We start from the raw sequence: 21,863 nt of genomic DNA, 5'->3' as shown, positions 1-21,863 counted from the left end.
GCCGGACTTGACGGCGGCTGGGCAGCCGGACTTGACGGCGGCTGGGCAGCCGGACTTGACGGCGGCTGGGCAGCCGGACTTGACGGCGGCTGGGCAGCCGGACTTGACGGCGGCTGGGCAGCCGGACTTGACGGCGGCTGGGCAGCCGGACTTGACGGCGGCTGGGCAGCCGGACTTGACGGCGGCTGGGCAGCCGGACTTGACGGCGGCTGGGCAGCCGGACTTGACGGCGGCTGGGCAGCCGGACTTGACGGCGGCTGGGCAGCCGGACTTGACGGCGGCTGGGCAGCCGGACTTGACGGCGGCTGGGCAGCCGGACTTGACGGCGGCTGGGCAGCCGGACTTGACGGCGGCTGGGCAGCCGGACTTGACGGCGGCTGGGCAGCCGGACTTGACGGCGGCTGGGCAGCCGGACTTGACGGCGGCTGGGCAGCCGGACTTGACGGCGGCTGGGCAGCCGGACTTGACGGCGGCTGGGCAGCCGGACTTGACGGCGGCTGGGCAGCCGGACTTGACGGCGGCTGGGCAGCCGGACTTGACGGCGGCTGGGCAGCCGGACTTGACGGCGGCTGGGCAGCGCTCTCTGACGGCGGCTGGGCAGCGCTCTCTGACGGCGGCTGGGCAGCGCTCTCTGACGGCGGCTGGGCAGGGCTGGGTGCCGGACGGACCGTCACCTTCCCACAGCGCCCCCCCAAAAAATATTTGGGGCTGGAAAGCTCCGGACTCGGGGTCTCCGGACTGGGTAGCACCGGACTGGGTAGCACCGGACTGGGTAGCACCGGACTGGGTAGCACCGGACTGGGTAGCACCGGACTGGGTAGCACCGGACTGGGTAGCACCGGACTGGGTAGCACCGGACTGGGTAGCACCGGACTGGGTAGCACCGGACTGGGTAGCACCGGACTGGGTAGCACCGGACTGGGTAGCACCGGACTGGGTCGCTCCGGACTGGGTCGCTCCGGACTGGGTCGCTCCGGACTGGGTCGCTCCGGACTGGGTCGCTCCGGACTGGGTAGCTCCGGACTGGGTAGCTCCGGACTGGGTAGCTCCGGACTGGGTAGCTCCGGACTGGGTAGCTCCGGACTGGGTAGCTCCGGACTGGGTAGCTCCGGACTGGGTAGCTCCGGACTGGGTAGCTCCGGACTGGGTAGCTCCGGACTGGGTAGCTCCGGACTGGGTAGCTCCGGACTGGGTAGCTCCGGACTGGGTAGCTCCGGACTGGGTAGCTCCGGACTGGGTAGCTCCGGACTGGGTAGCTCCGGACTGGGTAGCTCCGGACTGGGTAGCTCCGGACTGGGTAGCTCCGGACTGGGTAGCTCCGGACTGGGTAGCTCCGGACTGGGTAGCTCCGGACTGGGTAGCTCCGGAACGGGTAGCTCCGGAACGGGTAGCTCCGGAACGGGTAGCTCCGGACTGGGTAGCTCCGGACTGGGTAGCTCCGGACTGGGTAGCTCCGGACTGGGTAGCTCCGGACTGGGTAGCTCCGGACTGGGTAGCTCCGGACTGGGTAGCTCCGGACTGGGTAGCTCCGGACTGGGTAGCTCCGGACTGGGTAGCTCCGGACTGGGTAGCTCCGGACTGGGTAGTTTCTTTCTCCTCCGCCGGCCAGTGGGACTGGCCGACGGTAGAGTGGCCGCAGGAGGTGCTGCGGATGAGGGTGCCGAGCTCCCCAGGGTAAGGGCGGCCAGGGCGCGGTCCTCCGGGACGGTAGCCACGGGGGTGGACACCCAGTCTGGCACTAATGGCCAGGGATCATCCCGGTTGACCACATACCTGATCATGTCGCCCATCCACAGGGAGCTCAACATCCTCATCTCAGACCGCCGGAGAGGCTCGGCGAGGCAGCAGTTAAAAATAACCTTGAGCTCTGCCTCACCGAACTCAGTCTCCCTAGCTGCAGCCAGGAACTCCCGAGCGAACTGCCTGATCCCGCGATCCCCCTGCTTAAAACCCAACAGGAGTCGGGCCTGGTGGGACCGCAAGGAATCGTCCGCGGTTGCCTGCTGGGTTCTGTTGAGGCGGTTCATTCTGTCATGAGTCTTCTCGATAGGCATGGCAGAGAACCCAAGTGCAGGCAGAGGCAAGGCGGATGAAGACTTGACAAATATATTTATTAACAATAAACACTAAACTAAACAAACAAGCAAAACAAAACCCACGATGGGGGAAAACAATACAGGGATAAATATACTTTGACAAAAAACAAGGACGCTGAATTACTAAACTAAAACTAAGAAAACAAGCACTTGGAACAGAACACTAAACTAACACTCACTTTGACACGGGAAACGGGAACAAGGTAAGATCACGGTATACAGGAACAGAGCACAAGTACAAGCAGGGCAAACGCAATGAACCGCACAAGACAATGAAACAAGAGGACTCTTAAAGGGAGACAATGACAGGATAATTAATAGGGGACAGGTGAAACAGATGAAACACTAAGGGGAAGCTAATGACACGAAATGGCGGGAAACACAGACGAGACTCGGGGAGAGTATGGAAGCCCAAAAGGTCCAAAATCTCTCTCCCCACATGAAACAGGGAATTCTGTTTTGGTTCTGCCTCAAGACCAAGAATTAGCCAGACAAGATAGGCAGAACCGTGACATTTATACTGCATTATACAAACATGCTTCAAGTAAAGTGTTACCTTATTTTTCTATTATTTCAAACAAACAAAATAAGTCTAAACAGCTTAAAACTATCTCTGTGGACACCAAAGACACTTAGACATCTGGAGACCGGAGCAACTTTGGGTTTTACTACTTCACAAGCACAATCATTCATCTGCTCTGACAGGTCTAAATTTAACACACACAGACGCACACATACACACACAAATATACAACTAAGGCTTTGGAGATTGATTTTTACCTTCAGCTGTCCAGCCTAAATAATCACTTGAAGATTAGGTCTTATCTCTAAGCTTCAAAGCGCTGTCACTTGACCGATCCTATGGATTTGAATGACAGGTTGAAGGACAAGGAGAGAGAGACATTACCTGTATTGCCTGCAATCGAGTGTGCATGTGTGTGCGTGTTTGCTGATATGCGTAACAAGATGAAAACTCTCCATTTGCATTTGGTATGTGTATAAGAGGCATTGATTTTAACAGCCCTCATATCTAACAAAGGATTACTGCATCCTCCTTATCTCAGCCGAGTCTTCTAGAAAGATGGCACGATTAAAGTGAAAGATTTTATCAAATCACACAGGGAAAACATTTGTCCATCAAATCTTAGGATGTAAAAGAATTCAAATAAAAGCGAGAGAAAGAATAAAGAAAAGAAAAGAAAGAATAAGAAAGAAAGGCAGCATGATTTGGGAAAAGCAGAGTGACAAAATAAAGGGACACAGCAGGAATAAGAGAACAAAAACAGATAAAAGCGAGGGATGTGTACGGTTGGGAGCGTCTCCTTAGGGACTGAAGGGAGCCAATGTTTGCTTTAGCCCATGGCTTCAGTGAGAGTTAAGGTCAAAGTTCACGCTCAAAGGCATAGGGACGAACCCAGCACAGCGCGCCGCCCTCGCCCATACAGTCCTAGTGAATCGTTTCTCAAAAAAAACCTTTAATGGAGCTTTTCTCACAAAAAGCAGCAGAACAGCAGAAACATGTTAATAATTACCAGGCCGTGGCTCCGTTTTGGTGTGATGACCCAAAATCCTTGCTCCAGCTAAATTAAAGATGTCAAAACGTGTTTGCACAAGATCATGGCCTGTGTTATGTTATAGTCAGCTCTGTTTATTTTGCATTATGATTCCACGTGACAGCTTATACTGTTCATATCGTTCCATTTTGCTTTGTGTATTAAACATAGCCAAAAGCAATACCTTAGATTCTTGATTTATATCTCTTAATGCGCTTGAAGAATCAAGTTCGGCCTTTGCGAGACAAACTCTGAAGCTTTTTCTAAAGTACCGAATCACCGTAGGTGTGGAATTCTGGAAGCAAGAAATATGGGAAACATCCTCAGTAAAAAAATGGCGATTTGGTTGTATTTTACTGGTGTGTTTGATGTTCGGCAACAGATTTGCTATATGTCGGGCGAGCCGATTCCTAACAAGTATTTCATAAATATTACATAACCCACCAAAAACAAAATAATCTCATCATCATGATGATTACAGCCAACTCCTCATACAAGCAAGCACGCAAAAGTGTCTAAAGATTTAAAGGTTTATGAAATGATCATCTCAAATCACCAGGATGCTTCATTTTAAATGAGGGCGTCAAAAGATAAGACCAGCAACTTCCTATTTTGCAATATCAATCGGACAGTTCATGGCATTCAAACGGCAGAGATTCATTTTTCCTAGCTCCAATTCCCAATTCAGCTGTGTGTGTCTACATACCAGGAGAGAGATAACATATATTTTTGATTTTTTATGTATTTTTTATTCACACCCTTATCTCTATAATTTTTCACCTCCCGCTTCTTTTCTGGGTCAGGTGAGAGTGTTAAATACAGAGTGAAAGCACCTGCTGAATTCATTCTCTCATTCAAATCTCTAATTCACATTTAGACACGAAGCGATTTACAGTGCATAGGTTATAAATTGAATGTATATTCCCTTGTATTTCAACCTATCTTTATGCATCAAGTTAATACAAATTATATAAAAAAATATAACTTTTTTATATGCAAAAGTTGCTTAAGTCGTTTAAGAAATCCTTTTTTGCACAAGATGCAAAGCTGATCTCAATAATTTAACAATATTTTTTTATTAAAACTTAAAAGGGCAGGTTCCTTTTGAGCATTCAATATTTGCTCATTTTAAATGAGTGTGAAAATCTGTATTTTCCAAACTCCATTGTGGGTTGGTTTGGTACCTTTATCCTTGACACACACAAAAAAAGGTCAACACACAATGGCAAGGCTGGTTCCCTAAATCAGGATCAAGGGTTCACAAAGGTTATCATACACCCCAGCACAGAACTGAACACCAGTCGGCCCCCGATCACTAAAGGTAGGGTCTGCAGAGTGCCTGCTGGATACTCAACACACATCCACTTGACCTCTGTTGCTTAGAAACAAGGGAAAAGGTCATTCTGAATGCTCACAGTGACCCGTAACCAAGTAAAAATCCTTAATGGCATGTGACAGGCGAGAAACAAGCTTTTGAAAGCAGCGGCTACTGATGGACTGCTGATGAGAAGTGTGTGTGCGTGTTCATTTATTGCTGTTCATTCATTTATTGAGTGCCTTTCACATCTGTTCTGCCTTGATTGTAAAAGCTCTGAAATGCAACGACAGGTTCAACTCTTAAAGAGACAGCTCACTCCAAAAACTCATATTTGCATTTTCTTATCTTTCTAATGTTTGTTGCGCTCCAATTTCTCATTGTTTCACTCTCACATACTCTCTCAGGGCACACACAGCAAAACACATTAACATAGATGTAGCTCAGTCTCATGGGAGAGGAACCATATGAATTGGAGAGAGTACCCTTTGGAGGTGTCAATCAAAATGCATATTAACCACAAAACAGACCATTAAAGTCTTTTGAGAAAGCTGGGGTGCAATGACTCTATAAAACCTTATGCCAGCAACCAGAGAACTGAACAACAACAAAGCTGAAATAACAATATATAATATGTGAAGACTTGACAAAAAAAAAACATATGAAAACATCTAGTCAATTAAATTCTGTAAAATTATAGTTTTTTCGACATTAAATGTAAAATATCTGTAAAAACAATAATAGTAAAATTCTGTAAAATTATGTTTTGTTTCAAACGTATATATTGTAATGCACACCAAATTGTTAACATCCTTCATCAAGCAACCATTCATAAAAAAATCTTCAGACATCAAATACACTGTTGAAAATTAAGTAAACCCTGTGAAGTGAACTTTTCTACATATTCTTTTCCGAATGTACATTAAAACAAAAAGCTTAAAGAAAACATTTACAAAATATTACAGGAAATATTTCTGCATATTAAAAACTATTTGTTATATTTTTCTTGTACAAAAGTTATGCATAATATTCACAGAAGCTAAATGTCAGAGATCAGACAGACACCAGGCCACCGAGTCCGTTCCAGTGACAGAATCTTAATACAGAGGGCTTCACTCTTATTAATGGCACAAGCTCCAGCATCTCACTCCATTTGTCACGGGCACTAAATGTGGCCTCTGGCAACACATACATTAAAGCTAATTACCTTGCAAATGGGCATCTCCTCTAGAGTCATACAAGATCAGCATGAGAGAAACCGTAATCATCAACTCAATTTCAAGAATGAATTTCAAGAAAAAGACTGAAAAGCTTTCCCTCCTTCTGCATTAGTATATAATAATAACTCATGCAATGCAAAGCTGATTGACAGTTTGAAAAGCCAATGGATTGCCGACCTCTTTGCAGTTCACAGTCACAGACAAGCAAACTCCGCCCACTAAAAACAAGCACAGGCTTTCCAGCTAAAGCCCCCTTTCTCATTTGACAGACAAGTGGGCGCTCCCCTCCACTGACCCCGTAACCCCCGAGCCAGCCTGATAGCAAGGATCATGTGATTTGCGACGAGGGGTGGCAATGAACTTCTATTTAGTTTCACTTGTCCTTTGTTCCATTAAGCGCTCCCTGACCAACAAAAGCTTTCTTGGAGCCACTTTAGCTGACAATATTAAACCGAAACAGAAGGACAAGATGAAAGAAATCTCAAAGGGGCTAAAGTCCTATTAGCGTGATGGAGATAACTTGAAATGGGCAAGAGAGCAAAGTGCATTTAAATGAGAGCATGTGAGTTAACTAACGATATGGAAAAAGCACAATTTTTCTTTAATTTGTTAGTTTGAAATCTGCATGAGATGGATCACCCTGCTTGTTTTAATAACACCAATCATTTAATCCATGTAACAGGCAATTAACACTAAACCAGCCATGAAATTTTCTAATGGGATTGTCTCTTGTTCGGTTAACTAATTAAATTCACGTGCCAAATGAAACTAGTAAGTGATAAGCGGATTGTGAAGGAAAACAAGAGAGAAACGAAATGATGGGAGATTAAAGAGGTTGGCTGCAACAACATGAAGGTAAAAAAAACTGATCTGATCTATTGCCGTCATCGTTTCTAAGTATTGTTAGCAAGGCTTACATCTTTTTTTTCTGTTTCTATTACGTATCTAAATTAGGGTTGGGAAAATATCCCGACGGACGATGACATCACCCTGCGGCGATATAAGGTGAGGCCGTTTTTTATACAGCGCGCGCTGGGCACTTATAAATTCAGTCATGTTTCATCTGTACAGCACGAGCTACACAGTTATAAAGCGAGGCTTGATTTAATTGTTATTCTGATATTACATTCAATAAAACAGTTATAAAATGAGGTGAGTCTTTATACAATGCGGGCTGTATAGAGTTGCGTCTTCTATATAAAACGTGGGCTGCGCAGACACGAGTCTTCTATATAAAACGTGGGCTGCGCAGACTTGAGTCTTCTATATACAACGGGGGCTGTGCAGACAGGCCAGTCTGATCTTTACATTGTGAGTTTATATGCCCCTAATTCTGCAGGATTTGAATTTGGTTCGGACGATGGTACGACAAGGAACAGTAACGTTTCCTCCATTTTTTCCATTTCTGTACCGAGAGGTCACGATGTGACATTTTGATCTTTCTTAGGCCTCACGTACTCACGTGAGGCAAATTCGCAGGTCAGAGATCACAAACTTAAATAAAATATCTTCGGACAGGCTTGCGAAAAGTCAAGTGTGACCGCGGATTGAGCCTTGTTCACATTGATTTACAACCCGATTTGCATAGAGCAGTGAGAGTCACGCGACGAAATTTTGTTGGAATCACGATGCCGGCTCAATATCGTCATGTCTGTCAGCCATCAGCGATGGGCGATTTCATCTATCAGTCCAACCCTGATCTAAATTCTAAATTATGAAAAGAAAATACATTTTTATTATATTGAACATCATATATGTTCAAACAGAATTTTTTTCTCTATATATTTTACCACTATATAACATTTACAAACAAACAGTTCATATATAGCAGATTTCAGATCATCTCTGTTGAAAGCATGCATGTAATATTATAAGTATTTAATATTTTTTCCTCATAACAAAATCAGCAGACAGTGCGAAACAGATGCTAGTTGACTCTAGACAGACACCTAACACATTCCTACTGGCGTCTGTCCAGCACGCACTTTCTCTTATCCTATTACATTCTTTTTCCGCATCTCCGTTTCTATCTTGTTATCGAGTAAATAGGTTCTCATTTTACAGGAGGCTCAAACTGATGAATTGTGGGAAGGTTTTAACGGTGGGACGTGTGCACGATGTTAAAAGCCACATTTATCTTTCACTCTCTCCGATTTCACATCTGTTTCTCTCTGTCTTTTATTTCCCAGGATAAAGGTTTAGCATATCTATTTTGCAAAGCTCATGTCTCCACTGGGAGCATCTTGAAGGACTCGAGATTCAAGCTGCAGAAAACTGTAAAAAGCAAAAATGATTTGGCCTCCGTGCTATATTTTTCAACTATGAAGGGATGATACTTAATCTTTTGGTTTTAACCAAACTGTGTCTGAAAGAGGAATGATTTTGACCTTTGTCCCTATACTGCAAAGATTCTAAAACTGTAAAAATGATTCAATGTCCTGTCCAGACGCTGTAGTGATCAGACCACAATTAATGAAATCTTTTGTTAGCCTCTGTGCCAAAAGATTCCTCGTTTCTTCTTCCAGACATTTTGGACGCAATTCTCAGAATATTGTACCTTCATCTGCTGTCTGATCCAGTACATTGTTCAAATGACAAGAATGAGAACAGAATTACTATTCTTTTTACACTTTAAGTGTCTTTACTATTCACAATGTGTTCATGTTTATCTTGATAATCTCTTTAAAATTCTAATGAATTGATCTGTTGTTCAAATACATTTTATTCACTTGTCAATATCTGGTAGAAGCTCAAGCGAGAGTTAATATTACCACGCCATTTCATCTGAGCCAAAGCCAAGTATCTAAAGTGTTCCCATCTTGTGTTGGTGGCAGCAAGGACAATGATTTTTCATTAAAAATGAATTTCCAGAGTAATTGTAGCCGGGAATATTTCACTCCAGCAACATAAACATGTCAGTCATAGTTTCATTGGGGATTTTGTGAGTGTGTGCATGTGGGATGAGAACATGACTTCGTCCTATATAAGACTTCACTGGCGCTTCTTTGCTGAGGTGCATGTAAAGTTCAAAGCAGACTGTGGGTAGAAGAGAATTAGCAAATGAGACCAATTTTAACTGTTGATTTTGGGCGAGAAAGAGATGTGAAATGCAAGAGTAGGGAAAGTGAAAAGAGGCAGAAGACGGAAATGAGAGGAGAGAGAAAAAGGAAAACAACAACGCCATTCCCATTGACTTCTTTTAAACAGACACAAAACCAATGCAAGTCAGTTGTAACCAACGTTTTTGAAAATATCTTCATTTGTGTTATGCAGGAGAAAACTATACAGGTTGGAAATGACAAGAGGGTGAATAATGATGACAGAATTTTCTTTTTTGAGTGAACTATCACTTTTAACAACAACCTGTCAACCAGCAACCAGCATTATTTCCAGCATCGATCACAAACTGCAGGCACACCCGCACAATATTCACACCATCTAAACAGCATTTAATTCAGTCTCTTGAGACTTAAGTCTCAGAAACACACGCACCTTCCCACCCTTCTAATTCACCAGCCCACACATATAATTTCTCCACAGTGACATCTGGAGGAGTGACTTACCTGAGAGACGCACAAACAAGCTCTCATTGAATTAAATACAAGAGAAGATTACTGGTGCTGCTTACAATAATTATGATTGCAACATCTTATCAACCATATCATTATACTGTCAGGTATGTAATACACTCAAACTCGTATTTACTTTACAAAACACTACATGAGCATTTAACAAGCACAGTAAAACCAGGTTTATTATTTTCTCTTGATATGTAAATGATTCTAAAGCCAGTACATAATATGTTTAGAAAAGCGTCTTTCCAAGATACAAAATTACACATACACAGAGTTATGAGGTCCCTAAATGTTAAGAGAACATAAGCATTAACTCTCTTCTTTCCTTTCTAAACGGCTTTCTCCATGTATCTCTTTCTCTCTTCTATGTCCTTCACTGTCCTCTAAAATCATAAAAGAACGCCTGCAGGTCAGTGAAAGACACATTTTTCCTTTTACCACCCCATAACCCCTGTTGTGATTCACGTCGTGTTCTTTCCATCCCGCCGCATGGATTGGCCAGCTCCCCCTCTGCTTTCTCCCCATCGCGATGCTTCGGTGTGTCAGAACGGGTCATTGTATGAGTCTAAATACTGCCTCGGCATTAGGGTCCGTGCCTGACTGACAGATGGTAATAAATGGTGGCAGTCTAAAACAACATGAAGAGAGAGGAACCCTTGACCTCACGCCCCCCCCCGAGGTCAAGACTGTCTAGTAACCTCCAGGCTGTAACTCCCACACCCAAACCACATCTGGAGATCCTTCTGCGGCTTTCTGTGCTCGTGTCAGGGAATTAAACAATTTGGCTTCTCACGATTGTAAATCCAGACTCAAATTATTTAATCTGGAGTCATTCATTTGCATACACTTTAAAAAGTAGGCTATTTGCTTTTTTATTACTGTAGATCAATAGGAAGTACAAATTTCCTGGAATTGGATGCAGGAAACCACAGCGATTGAATAACAGGTGAAATCTGCCAAAACGCAGCGACAGGTAACAAAAGAAGTGCTTCCATGGCAACTAAACCAGCAGACACAAGGAGAAGGCATTGTCTTTGTTGATGGAAAGACACAAATGGACGAACGGACACATGCACACACTGACATAAACATGGAATATTTATAGAGAATAATCAAATAAATCCACTATCTTCTTTTTGCCTTTTTAGAGGAACACTGTAACCTTAAAACTATATACTCAACCTTATATCGTTCCAAACCTAAATAATAACACAATATGAACAATTATTGTGTGAAAACAATTGATATTGGTCTAAGAAATATAAAATATTATATAAAATGCAAAATAGAATTATACATAAAAGTATATACAAATCATATCTAATTAATACATTTTATTATTTTATATATTTATTAAATCATTTTATATTGTATTTAATTATTATATCGTTTATTCATTTATTATAATTATATTTTCTAAAGCCAATATCCTGAAAAATATATTTGTTTTGTCATTTGTTATCTTTCCCACCAGCTGAAAGAGAATAGAATTAAAATTTTGGGGCATCTCAAAGAGTTCATTAAATCTCTTGCATCTAAAGAGCTACTGTTAACTACATAGCAGATGCATATATTTTTTGTTCCTAGAGTAAAACAGCATTTCAATAGCAAGTTCTGGACTCCCCGGACTGTACAAAAGGTGTCACGGGGGTCCAGGTCTGCGGTTCAGTAAAGCTGCCTGGTATCAAAGGCTGTTGTAACCACCCATTATAACAGACCTAAATGTTGTCACATCACGGTGGACCACACAGTCCTTTTTCTTCTCCATTTGCGGTGAAGGATCACAATAGGACAAGTCAAAGGGGATATTTCACTTCCTTCAGAGAGCAATTAGAGTCCAAGAGAACAGAGACTTGAGTGACACCGAAATGGTCATGTCACTCCATTTTAATTTCACTAAACAAGTTGCAGCATTTACGAAATTACACTAAACTTTAGTTTCATTTGATTCGAATTGTCAATTGTATTTTTTTTTCATAATGGCCAATTGGGGCAAATTTACAAATGATGTAATATTATTAATTCACACGATTTTAAAGGTTGTCGTTCAAAACGGTTTTATATTTTTGTCTGTTTGCTCAAATGTAAAGTTCCTGTACGCAGAAGTTACACAAAATGGTACATGTTGTCACAAAAGGTAATAAAGGTGTAAATATTTGGTACTTTCATACACTCAAGACCTGGGTCTTAAGTTGTGTGCTTACAGAAACTGACTACTCAAAATAAATATACCTTGGGAGTAAGAAGTGTGACAACTAACCCCAGTCAGACCTATACATCCATTGGGTTAATTTCAGTCTCTCTAACACATTTAATTCACACAAACCACAATTATCATGGGACAGGCACAAAAGGCACCATAACACAATGCCCAAACAGAGAATCACTGTCTCGCACTCATCACAGTGAGAAAAAGATTTCCCCATTTTCCCAAACTCGCTCTCCAACAGTATTAGAAAAATGTTTTGATTCTCCACATGAGCTTACAGAATCCCTCAAGTTACACTCGTGAAAGAAACACATCAAACCAGCTGACAGGGCAAAGCGTTTATCCAGATCGGATAACCTTTGGTTCGAAGGCTGTTTCAAAACAAAGCAGTCATCTACAATCTAGACACTTTAAGTGTCTTTGACGCTAACAATGTATTAGTGATGAGCGCTTCGGACAGATCGAAATGTAACGTGAGGGGAGAGATTGTGTCAGAATGAACTGTGATTAGTTAGATGAGAACAGAGGAACGATAAAACCGTGAAAACATGCAGTCTGCACACATGAGTGTTGTAAGATGAGTGTGGATGGTGGAGTGGTGTTAGTAAGGATGTGCTTGGCATGTTGTACAATGTAGATAACCAAAAGTGATGACAACCAAAATTTTATGTGTGCAAAAAGAGAAAATGATTTTACATTAGACAACAGCAGCAAATCGTATGTGTTGTGGGGCTGCATTTAAAGACAGAAATATTAATAGTCATATTTTTCTCTTTTATACAGTAAAACCTGCTTATGGGCCAGCAATTTATTTCTAAATATCATACTATTTTGCGCACTTCTCAATGTGAATACAAATGTCCAAAATCCTAAAGTACAAGTTCCTGTTAGATTAGGCTGCAAAAATCACAAAATGGACACAAATGGCAGTAAGGTAATGTTGTAAGATTATTTTTTTAACTATACAGTTAAAAATACACTTTGATATTTGGGAAATGTTTGACTTCATTTAAATATTTTAAATGTTGCGATTTTGGCAAATCTGAGCACATTTTGAAACATTAGTATCTCTTCTAACTCACAAGTCTGAGAAGCAGCAGATCTCCACTACCTCTCCATTCAATTGAATTGGTTAAAGGGATAGTTCTCCCAAAAATTAGAACTATTTCACAGTTTGCTCACCTTTTCAAACCTAAATGACTCTCTTTATTCTGCAGAAAACAAAATATTTTTTTTAAGAGCGTTGGTAAACAAACAACACTGTAACCCATTGATTTCCATTGTAGACACAAAACCATTGATGCTTTCTTAAAATATATTCTTTTTCTTCCCCAGAAAACATAATATACAGGTTTTGAATCACACAAGGGTGAGTAAATGATGACAATTTTCATTTTTGCGTAAACTATCCCCTTAAAGATATCTTATTTGCAAACCTTTCTTATGATTTTCTTTATTAAGTTAAGTAGCTGATGATCCCTCAAAAGCGCCTGGACGTGATCACCTGGATCCTGTGTCCCCATGACAGCTTCTTGAAATGAGCATCTCCCCGTCATACACGTCCAACAACTCACAAGCCCATCTGTTTGACTCATCTGATGAGTTGTGACCCAGACATCACCCAAAATGAATATCTGCGCTCTTTCTCTCCTTATGGTTGTGCTCCTACTCCTTCGGGAGGGTGACATGTTGACACCTCCCCTGAGAGCAGAGGGAATGAAGAGAAAAGCTAAAGATGACAATCAAGAGATAAACATTTTCTGAAGAGAGAGATAGACATCATTTTTCTTTTTAATTTTGGGTACAATTAGAGTATAAAATAGGTATATTTTTTATCTAGAGATCTTTTACCCAAACAGTTCAAAAGCACTATAGTTCTGTAGCAATACCGTGACTCGGCTTAATATATAGTTATTTTAAGTATTATATGAATATAACGTATTCAACGTCATCATGATGCTGAATGAATACCAAATTCACATGACATGGTGTTTACAACAATTTCAAACAAAATATTGGATCACCACGATTAACAAAAACGTCAGTATTGTCACAGTACATGTCTAAAAACACGCATAACTATGGTACTCTCCAGTATGTTTTTATTTGAGAAATCCAGAGAAGAGAAGGTAAGGGGTGGTGTAGGAGTGCAGGGTCTCTATATTTAGCTCTGCTGCTGTCACCTTGGCTCTCCGCTCAATGTGACAGTTCAGATCCAGAGCAGCAGCACATGATGCTGGGATACACCAACACCTTGACACAACCACACTGAGAGCATCTGCACCCCTGCATCACAGACAAAAGCATTTGCTCTCATATAAAATGAATGTGAAAATCTTTCAAGTGCCAATACTAAGTTACCAACCACTAGACTGAGACGTTAATACAGCACATGACCACATCACCCTTTGGCAAAAACAAAAAAGAGTCCAGAGAACAAAGAACAGGCCTCCAAGACCTCGCCTGTCTGCGTCCCATGCAGCCTTTTCTAAGTGATTCTTACGAAGCTGAAACTCGATGTAGGGTCACGAGGTTAAGTTTATTTCTCTGCCAAGCGCTCCATTAGAGAATGCCCCATGGGAGCAGCTCAGAATAATGCATTTTTTAGATGATTTCCATCTCGTTGTGCTTTTTAATACCGTTTTGATACATCGCTGAGCTTGAGCGTACAAAACGAGAGCACGAGTGAGCTTTAGCTAAAAATAAAAACGGTCTGTTACCTGAAGACAAACGCAGTTTTAGTTGGATCAGGGAAAATGTATACATGATGCGGCTGAGGGAGACTGAAGATCGGGCCAAAAACACAGACAAATGTGCCCACACACGCGCACAATCGCTTTCAGATCATTTCCCATCAGCGCCACAGGTGAGACATGTCTGAAGTAACGATCCTCACCGATTGGCATTGTGCGTTAAGCTGTTAGTTCATCTCTGATGTGAAATTGTGAGAGACAGTCTCATCTTCTGTCTGAACGGGTCTTTTAGGCGGATCTTGGCAGGTTGAAGGAGGTTCACCTTTCAGAGAAACATTGATTGCTCAGGGGCTCTCTCTTACACATGATTTTTCCATTCTCTGTCTATCTGCAAGCGTGTGTGTGTTAGAGAGAAGCACTTAGTGAATTCTCTGGTGTCACGATTGACCCAGTTAGAGTCCAGTTATAGGTAACATAAGGATGAACTTAATCAACTCATGAGTGTAAAGTATTAAGTGTACAATAATTCGAAGTGTTACTAATACTTTCTCTTTATCTTGCTCTTCCTGCAAAATGAAAACATGTCATGCTTAAAGCCAAACACATTTTCAATTACGAAAAACAAAGAAAGGGCATAGAAAGTAATATAGCACTAGTATAATATAAGAAATCAAACATATCCTTTAGCTATACAGGTATCTCGGTCTCAGCAGATGCTCTGGAATAAAGTAAATCCTGCCATTTCATTATATAGGGATGTACACACACTGTTTGGTATGGATATAAGATAATAAAACCTCACATCAGATGTATAATTGCTTTTACAAACATTGTTCGGTATGGATATCAGATAATAAAATCTCACTTCAGAAGTATAATTCCAATTGGCTGTTTGGATATATTCGTCTCCATTTGACACATGGCCCATTATTGCATCCAGGTGTTTCTCAACAATGATGAAATAAACAGCAAGAACTGTTAAATGCTTTCAAATGGGGTGGCAGATTAGTTTAACAAGCATTTATAGGAGGAATCCGTTCAATTTTCCCACACAGAGTGAGGACGGAGTGCCTGAAAGGGACCTGCTCCTGTTTATGGGGTCATAACCTCAGCCCCAGCACCCTTAAATAGGCTGTTATTAGAGCTTGTTTGAAGATAAAAATAGACTCCACCTCAGACAACCACACTCATATTGTGCACTGGTCAAATATTTAAATGAGAATGTATGTTGTTTACAATGTCCTTCTGAACAGACACAGATATAGCTAACAGGAGTTTCAAATAAAGCACATATCTGTCTATCAAGATTTCAAAAAGATCTCAACCAAGAGGTTTTCACAATCTCCCATTAGAAAATCTTCACAGACTTTGGTCTACAGCAGACGGGCTGTATTAGAAAAACGTGTTTTGCAGAACATTACCCACAAGGATGTCATAACACTTTGTATGCTTGATTTAATCGTGATAATATATGCATTGCTGTCCGCTCCACCTTCACGTCCCTCGAGCACCTTGAGATTATGGCTTCAAAGTGTCTGCATACATTCGTTTAACTGAGCAATGAGTGTGCTATCCTTCTGAGACTCTACTTATGGAATTTAAATTAAAACAATGTGCACAAACAACACCCGTGGCACTATTCATACACAGGCACACAAAGCATTCCTCCACGAACCAGCCCTTGGATTCTCAACCACTGTACAGCGATATGATATGCATAAACACGCTCAAAATCCATTGTCATGTCCAAAACGAGGAGTTATGCGAGTGCTGGTACGCAAAAAGATGAACTTAGCTTGCCATGTGACTCCAGAAGTCATCTGGGCTACTTTTTAGCATGTACCCCCAGACTTGCAGAGAAAGATGGAATAGAGGGGATTTAAACAGAAATGCTTGTTTGTATGCGTGATAGAAAGAAAAAGTCAGCTTGTTTTGCACAGACACTTTAAGTTAGCGATAGCTCACCCAAAAGTAAAAATTCTGTCATCATAGACTCAACCTCTTGTGATTGCAAACCTGTATGACTTACTTTCTTCAGCAAAATGAAGGTATTTGGATGAATGTTGGTTACCAAATAAACGTTGGTACCCATTGACTTGCATTGGTTTTGTGTCAACAGTCAACACAATAGAAGTCAATGGGTACCACCATTGTTCTATTACCGGCATTCTTCAAAATAGCTTCAACTGTGTTCTGCATAAGAAAGAAAGTCAAACACATTTAAAATGACAAGAGGGTGTGTAAATGATGACAGAATCTCTTTTTTAGGCTTTGCAGAATCCTTAACACGAAATAAAAAGGCCTGAAATTCCATAATAATTCATGTCATAAAGTCATGTCCGATACGGTTCACTAGACCTTGAACTTCACAGATGATTTATCTTGGCTTCCAAAAATGTGCCGGCCTGGACTGTCTGTAATGTAAAAGGGCACAAGAAGACACTTGTATCTCCTCTCTTAACTCACCGACACCACCACAGGCAGCCAAGTCCTCCCTCAGACTCTGAAACTGACTCTGTCTGGCAGGGTTCCCTACCCTCCCTACATGATCGTACTGGAAAATAATAAGAGGGAGATACCAAATGTGTGTGCGAGTTTCACTTCGCAGCATTTTACCTGAATTCCCCCAGGGAAGATACTTTGAAAGGCATTAATTTCTATACCCTGTTTTTTTCTTAAACGGCACCTTAAGCTACGTCGAATCATCACACACCATGCATGAAATTGCATATTGTCTAAAGCAGAACTATTTAACACGCGGCCCTCGGGGTGCAGGAGGCCCTCGAGTTCTTCTGGCTTGTGTGATGTTGTCATTATTATGGCAACTGCAATGATCACAAACATTACTTCTTAGAATAGTGATTAAAGGCCGGGCTGGAGTTATTACAGCATGTACAGCGCAACATTAAAATGTCCAAACCGGTTAAGATTGTATCGTTTATATCAAGGACATCTGCAGCACAATACTGTAAGACACAAAAGAAGATATTTTCAACAATGTTGGTAACCGACCAACGTCGGCACCCATTGAATAGCATTGGATTTGTGTCCATACAATATAAGTAAATGGGTACCGCCGATGTTCGTTTGCCAACATTCTTCACATGTTGACTGTGATTTTGTGGCACCGACTGTGAGCTTTCCAAAGTTAACCAATTGTGCTCTAAACAAGTAATAAATCTCATCCAACACTTCAGCATTGTGCCACCCCGATAAAGCCGCAAACAACTTCTGACCTCATTACATAAACAGTCGTTGCTCATATTTAAGTAACTGAGAGAGACGTATGACAGGATGTTCTGTATATTTCAAAGACTTGCCACAGGGCACAAAGCCAGATGATTATGGCCAAAGCTTGGTTTTCGGCTAGCCGCCATAATGGTATTCTAATGACCCAGATAGAGTACAAAACCAAAACAGGATTCTGCTAAGCTTGAGCTGTTTGTGGGACAGAAGACCTGAATATAAGCCAACAAATGTAGTCTTTTAGCACAAGACAATCAATTTCAGGTCAGGGACATGGTTGAAGTGTTTATTTCTCTGTCCAGCAGCTTTAACTAAAGAACCCAGACATATAAACCATGATTTATCTAATGTGCGTCCAATATGTCCTACATAAACCAGACCAAGTTCTATTTTTCATCAATAGTTCTGCTGTGGTATTTTGATAATCTCCAGACAGCTCACAGATCGTGTTTTGTCATATCGCAAGCTGAAATATCCCTCCCATGCATGCTTGAGATATGTTCTCCAGTGTGTCTTGCCAGTTAAGAGTGGACATTGTCTTGACTGATAGAACTACATTATCACAACCAATCATAACAATATGAGCAAAGTCATATATTTATCAGTATCAGTATTCATTTTCGAAAGACAGCCTTACTGTTAAAGCTTATAAGCAAATTTAACAAAATGAGGAAATGTAACATGTTAAAAATTAGGCATTTTCTTACATTCAAGCAATATTTAATGTAATATGCAGCTGTACATTTTTCCGATCCTTACGAATGAAACTCTAGTGCCATGTTCTTCCAAAACCATTGTGTTGTGAAGAAGAAATTAGAAACGCACAGTCCCTGAAAATGGGAAACTACCAAGAACAGACATTCAGAAGAAAATAGTTCCGAAAATCCGCAAGGGAAATACTCTTTCAGAACTAAAAACTAATTGCAGTGCTTAGCCAACCAAGAGGCGTGTACAAACCCCAACAGACCCAACATGAAAACCAATTCCCTCAGAATGGGTTAAACTCACAGTCACAGAGTGATGAGCAAACATAACATTCAGGTCTTTCTGGTTGGCACGCCACACGTCGAGGAGCGTTAGAAAAACCAATTAAAGAAACACAAAAACGGCCAATAGAAAGGAAAATTAGTTCAGGCAGCAGACTGTGAAACTCTCTGAAATAGAAAGGTGAAACGGACACGTAACACAAGAAGGGAAGTAGCTTGCTCTGAACTTTATGAGCCAAAACCTGAAAAAAATCCCACCAGACTCAATTAAATTTTATATTATAGCATATAATAAAGCCAAAATAATGGAAGATAATTGAATATGCACTATGGATTCAATCTAGGCTATATCACATTGCCAGTTATGTATATATTTGAACAGCAGTGAAGCTCATCTCCAGTAGGGGCTGTAGGCATCCACAGAGCAACAGTGCGAGAATAAGCAAACAGAGGAGATGCATCCTACCTTTGAAAGACAGGAAGACTCGTGGAACAGAGGCGGGTGGCAGTGAAGACAAAAGGTTGCCGTGGACCGAGACAGCTGAGAACACAGAGGCCAGAAGGGTCCCCAGTACCAAAGTCCTGGCTCCCTGCATGGTTGCTTTATCCAAAGACCCACTAGAGATTTATTCAGTCCTATGTGGGAAGGGAGGCAGAAAATATTCAAATAAATATGAATGTACTGAAAAAAGTTCCAGATATATTTACCTTTACCTTTATCACTCAAATGATCACATCAGTTATTATTGGTTTCTGTGTAGATATATTTCGATCCGATTTTGCCCACTTGTTTTTTGTGGTTGTTGTTAAACATGTTTACAGGTCAATAAAAATATTCAATAGGAACATCAGCGTGTTGTAATCACTAAACAAAATAAGTTGACACGAAAGGATGCTATAAATGAACTTCAATTCTTAACAGCGGCGGCATTTCCTCTTTCCAGCAAGAATAAATAATTCAGGATGTATTCTTAATATATCTACACATACAGTTTTTCTTCTGAATGAGTATAAAAAAATATCAATAACCTCACTCTCTTAAAAAAACGTGTCACATCTGCAAATAGCAAATGTTAGTGCAACCAATTTAAGATTGTATTAAAGTGTTCGATTTAGAGTAAAGTGTGAATGAGATGCGTTTATTTCCATTCAATTAACCTTATAATAAACATCATTTACCGCAGAACTCACCTACAACACGTCCGATCCTATGCGTCCCAACGTCCAAATCATTTGCAATCCTCAAACAAACGCACGCGCATCAAGAAAGGCAAAAAGTAAATCGTCCGTCACTGCATACAAGTGTCCAAAAAGTACTCGCTCCTTATTTTCCTGCTTTCGACAACGATTCCTTGCTCGTACACCCCTCGACAGGAGTTTTTAAACGCTCCCCTTGTGTTTCGTCCAAGCGTGTCCGCTCTCATCAGGTCCAATGCTCGTCTGCCACTGAAGGAGTCTGGCAGGTGGATAAAGCGCTGTGACTCCCCCTGGGCGGAGACTTACCTTAAAAGTAACTCCCATTTATATTTCCCTTGCAATTTTGCATCGCGAATACACGCGCAAAATCAAAACAAAAACAGGAGATATGTTTGCAGTGGGGGTGCAACGCTTATCATCAATAACTGTTGTATCAAATAGATCTGTAGCGCGCTCGCCCGCCTCGCGCTCTTTCACTCACCCTGGGCGACGCCCACGCCACACACGCGTCCACGACACTAGAGAACAGTTATTTGGGGATGAAACACATTTTTAGTGCTTTGTTCTTGGGAAAATGTGTGTTTGGCAAGACATTTTTTAAGTTAAGAGGGAATTTAACGTTTTTTGTTGAATGCGGGACCATTTTTCGTCATCTGTTTTCTGTTAATTTATACATATTGCATTTTTAATATCAAGTTCATAGTTAACTTTATCAAAATGTATAGCATTTATTTATATTCAGACACATAACAATGTAAACACACTCATAACCCTTGAAGTCACTGAATGCTCACAAAAGGAATACCTTTTAGGCCTTATGTTAAATGTTAAGTGTAAAGTAAGCTTTGCATTATCAGGTAAAATATTACTGGGCTGCAAGTTACATGGAACATGATGCACTGTGCTGTGTTTTGCACTGTGCTGTGTTTTGCGCTGTGCTGTGTTTTGCACTCTGCTGTGTTTTGCGCTGTGCTGTGTTTTGCGCCCCTGCTGTGTCTTGCGCTGTGCTGTGTTTTGCACTCTGCTGTGTCTTGCGCTGTGCTGTGTTTTGCACTCTGCTGTGTCTTGCGCTGTGCTGTGTTTTGCGCTGTGCTGTGTTTTGCACTCTGCTGTGTTTGCACTGTGCTGTGTTTTGCGCTGTGCTGTGTTTTGCGCCCCTGCTGTGTCTTGCGCTGTGCTGTGTTTTGCACTGTGCTGTGTTTTGCACTCTGCTGTGTCTTGCGCTGTGTTGTGTTTTGTGCTGTGCTGTGTTTTGCACTCTGCTGTGTTTTGCGCTGTGCTGTGTTTTGCGCTGTGCTGTGTTTTGCGTTTTCTGTTTTTTGTGTTTGCCCCTGTATAGCTGCTTTGGAGCAATGCACATTGTGAAATGCGCTATATTAATAAACTTGAATTGATTCTAAATAACTGCTAAAATATTTGTCTACACCCCCTGTGTTCTTTTTTTCCTTTAAGAATGGAATTTCCATAACATAATGGCGTAAACGTATGTATACGTTTATAGTCTAGGAGCACAGTTTTCAGCCTCAGAGTCTCCATCTAATCATACCAAGAAAATCATGCCAATAGAATACAATCCACAAAATGACTTCTGCCGTCAGGAGGCACAAGGCTTCCTTGGTTTTATTTGCTGGTTAGAAGGACACGCTAAATACTTGAGGATTAGGTCGAATTTCTGTGATAAAAACATGTTATTTGTGAAGATGTTACATTTGTTAAAGCATCACTCTTAAACCACCAGTCTATATTGCAAGGTAAAGTAAAACTCCACAGTCA

The 21,863-nt window shown here is 41.5% G+C and overlaps 1 protein-coding gene across 2 annotated transcripts in view; it reads right to left on the bottom strand.

Moving 5' to 3' along the window:
- Nucleotides 1-20,352, bottom strand: part of sema3fa (sema domain, immunoglobulin domain (Ig), short basic domain, secreted, (semaphorin) 3Fa) — a 40,211-nt gene extending 19,859 nt beyond the window's left edge. For both annotated transcript variants that reach the window (XM_056749932.1, XM_056749933.1), the window contains exons 1-2: nucleotides 20,085-20,352; nucleotides 19,360-19,529 (exon numbers count right to left, since the gene is read on the bottom strand). In XM_056749932.1, the coding sequence (XP_056605910.1) occupies nucleotides 19,360-19,489 (130 nt within the window). In that variant the 5' untranslated portion in view covers nucleotides 19,490-19,529; nucleotides 20,085-20,352. The remainder of the gene's footprint in view (nucleotides 1-19,359; nucleotides 19,530-20,084) is intronic.
- Nucleotides 20,353-21,863: the final 1,511 nt, after the last annotated feature.

The sequence above is a fragment of the Triplophysa dalaica genome, chromosome 6 (assembly GCF_015846415.1).
Source record: "Triplophysa dalaica isolate WHDGS20190420 chromosome 6, ASM1584641v1, whole genome shotgun sequence".
In the NCBI taxonomy this organism is placed as follows: domain Eukaryota; kingdom Metazoa; phylum Chordata; class Actinopteri; order Cypriniformes; family Nemacheilidae; genus Triplophysa; species Triplophysa dalaica.
Note: the sequence above shows the minus strand (reverse complement) of the source record. Positions and strands in the feature narration are given on the sequence as shown.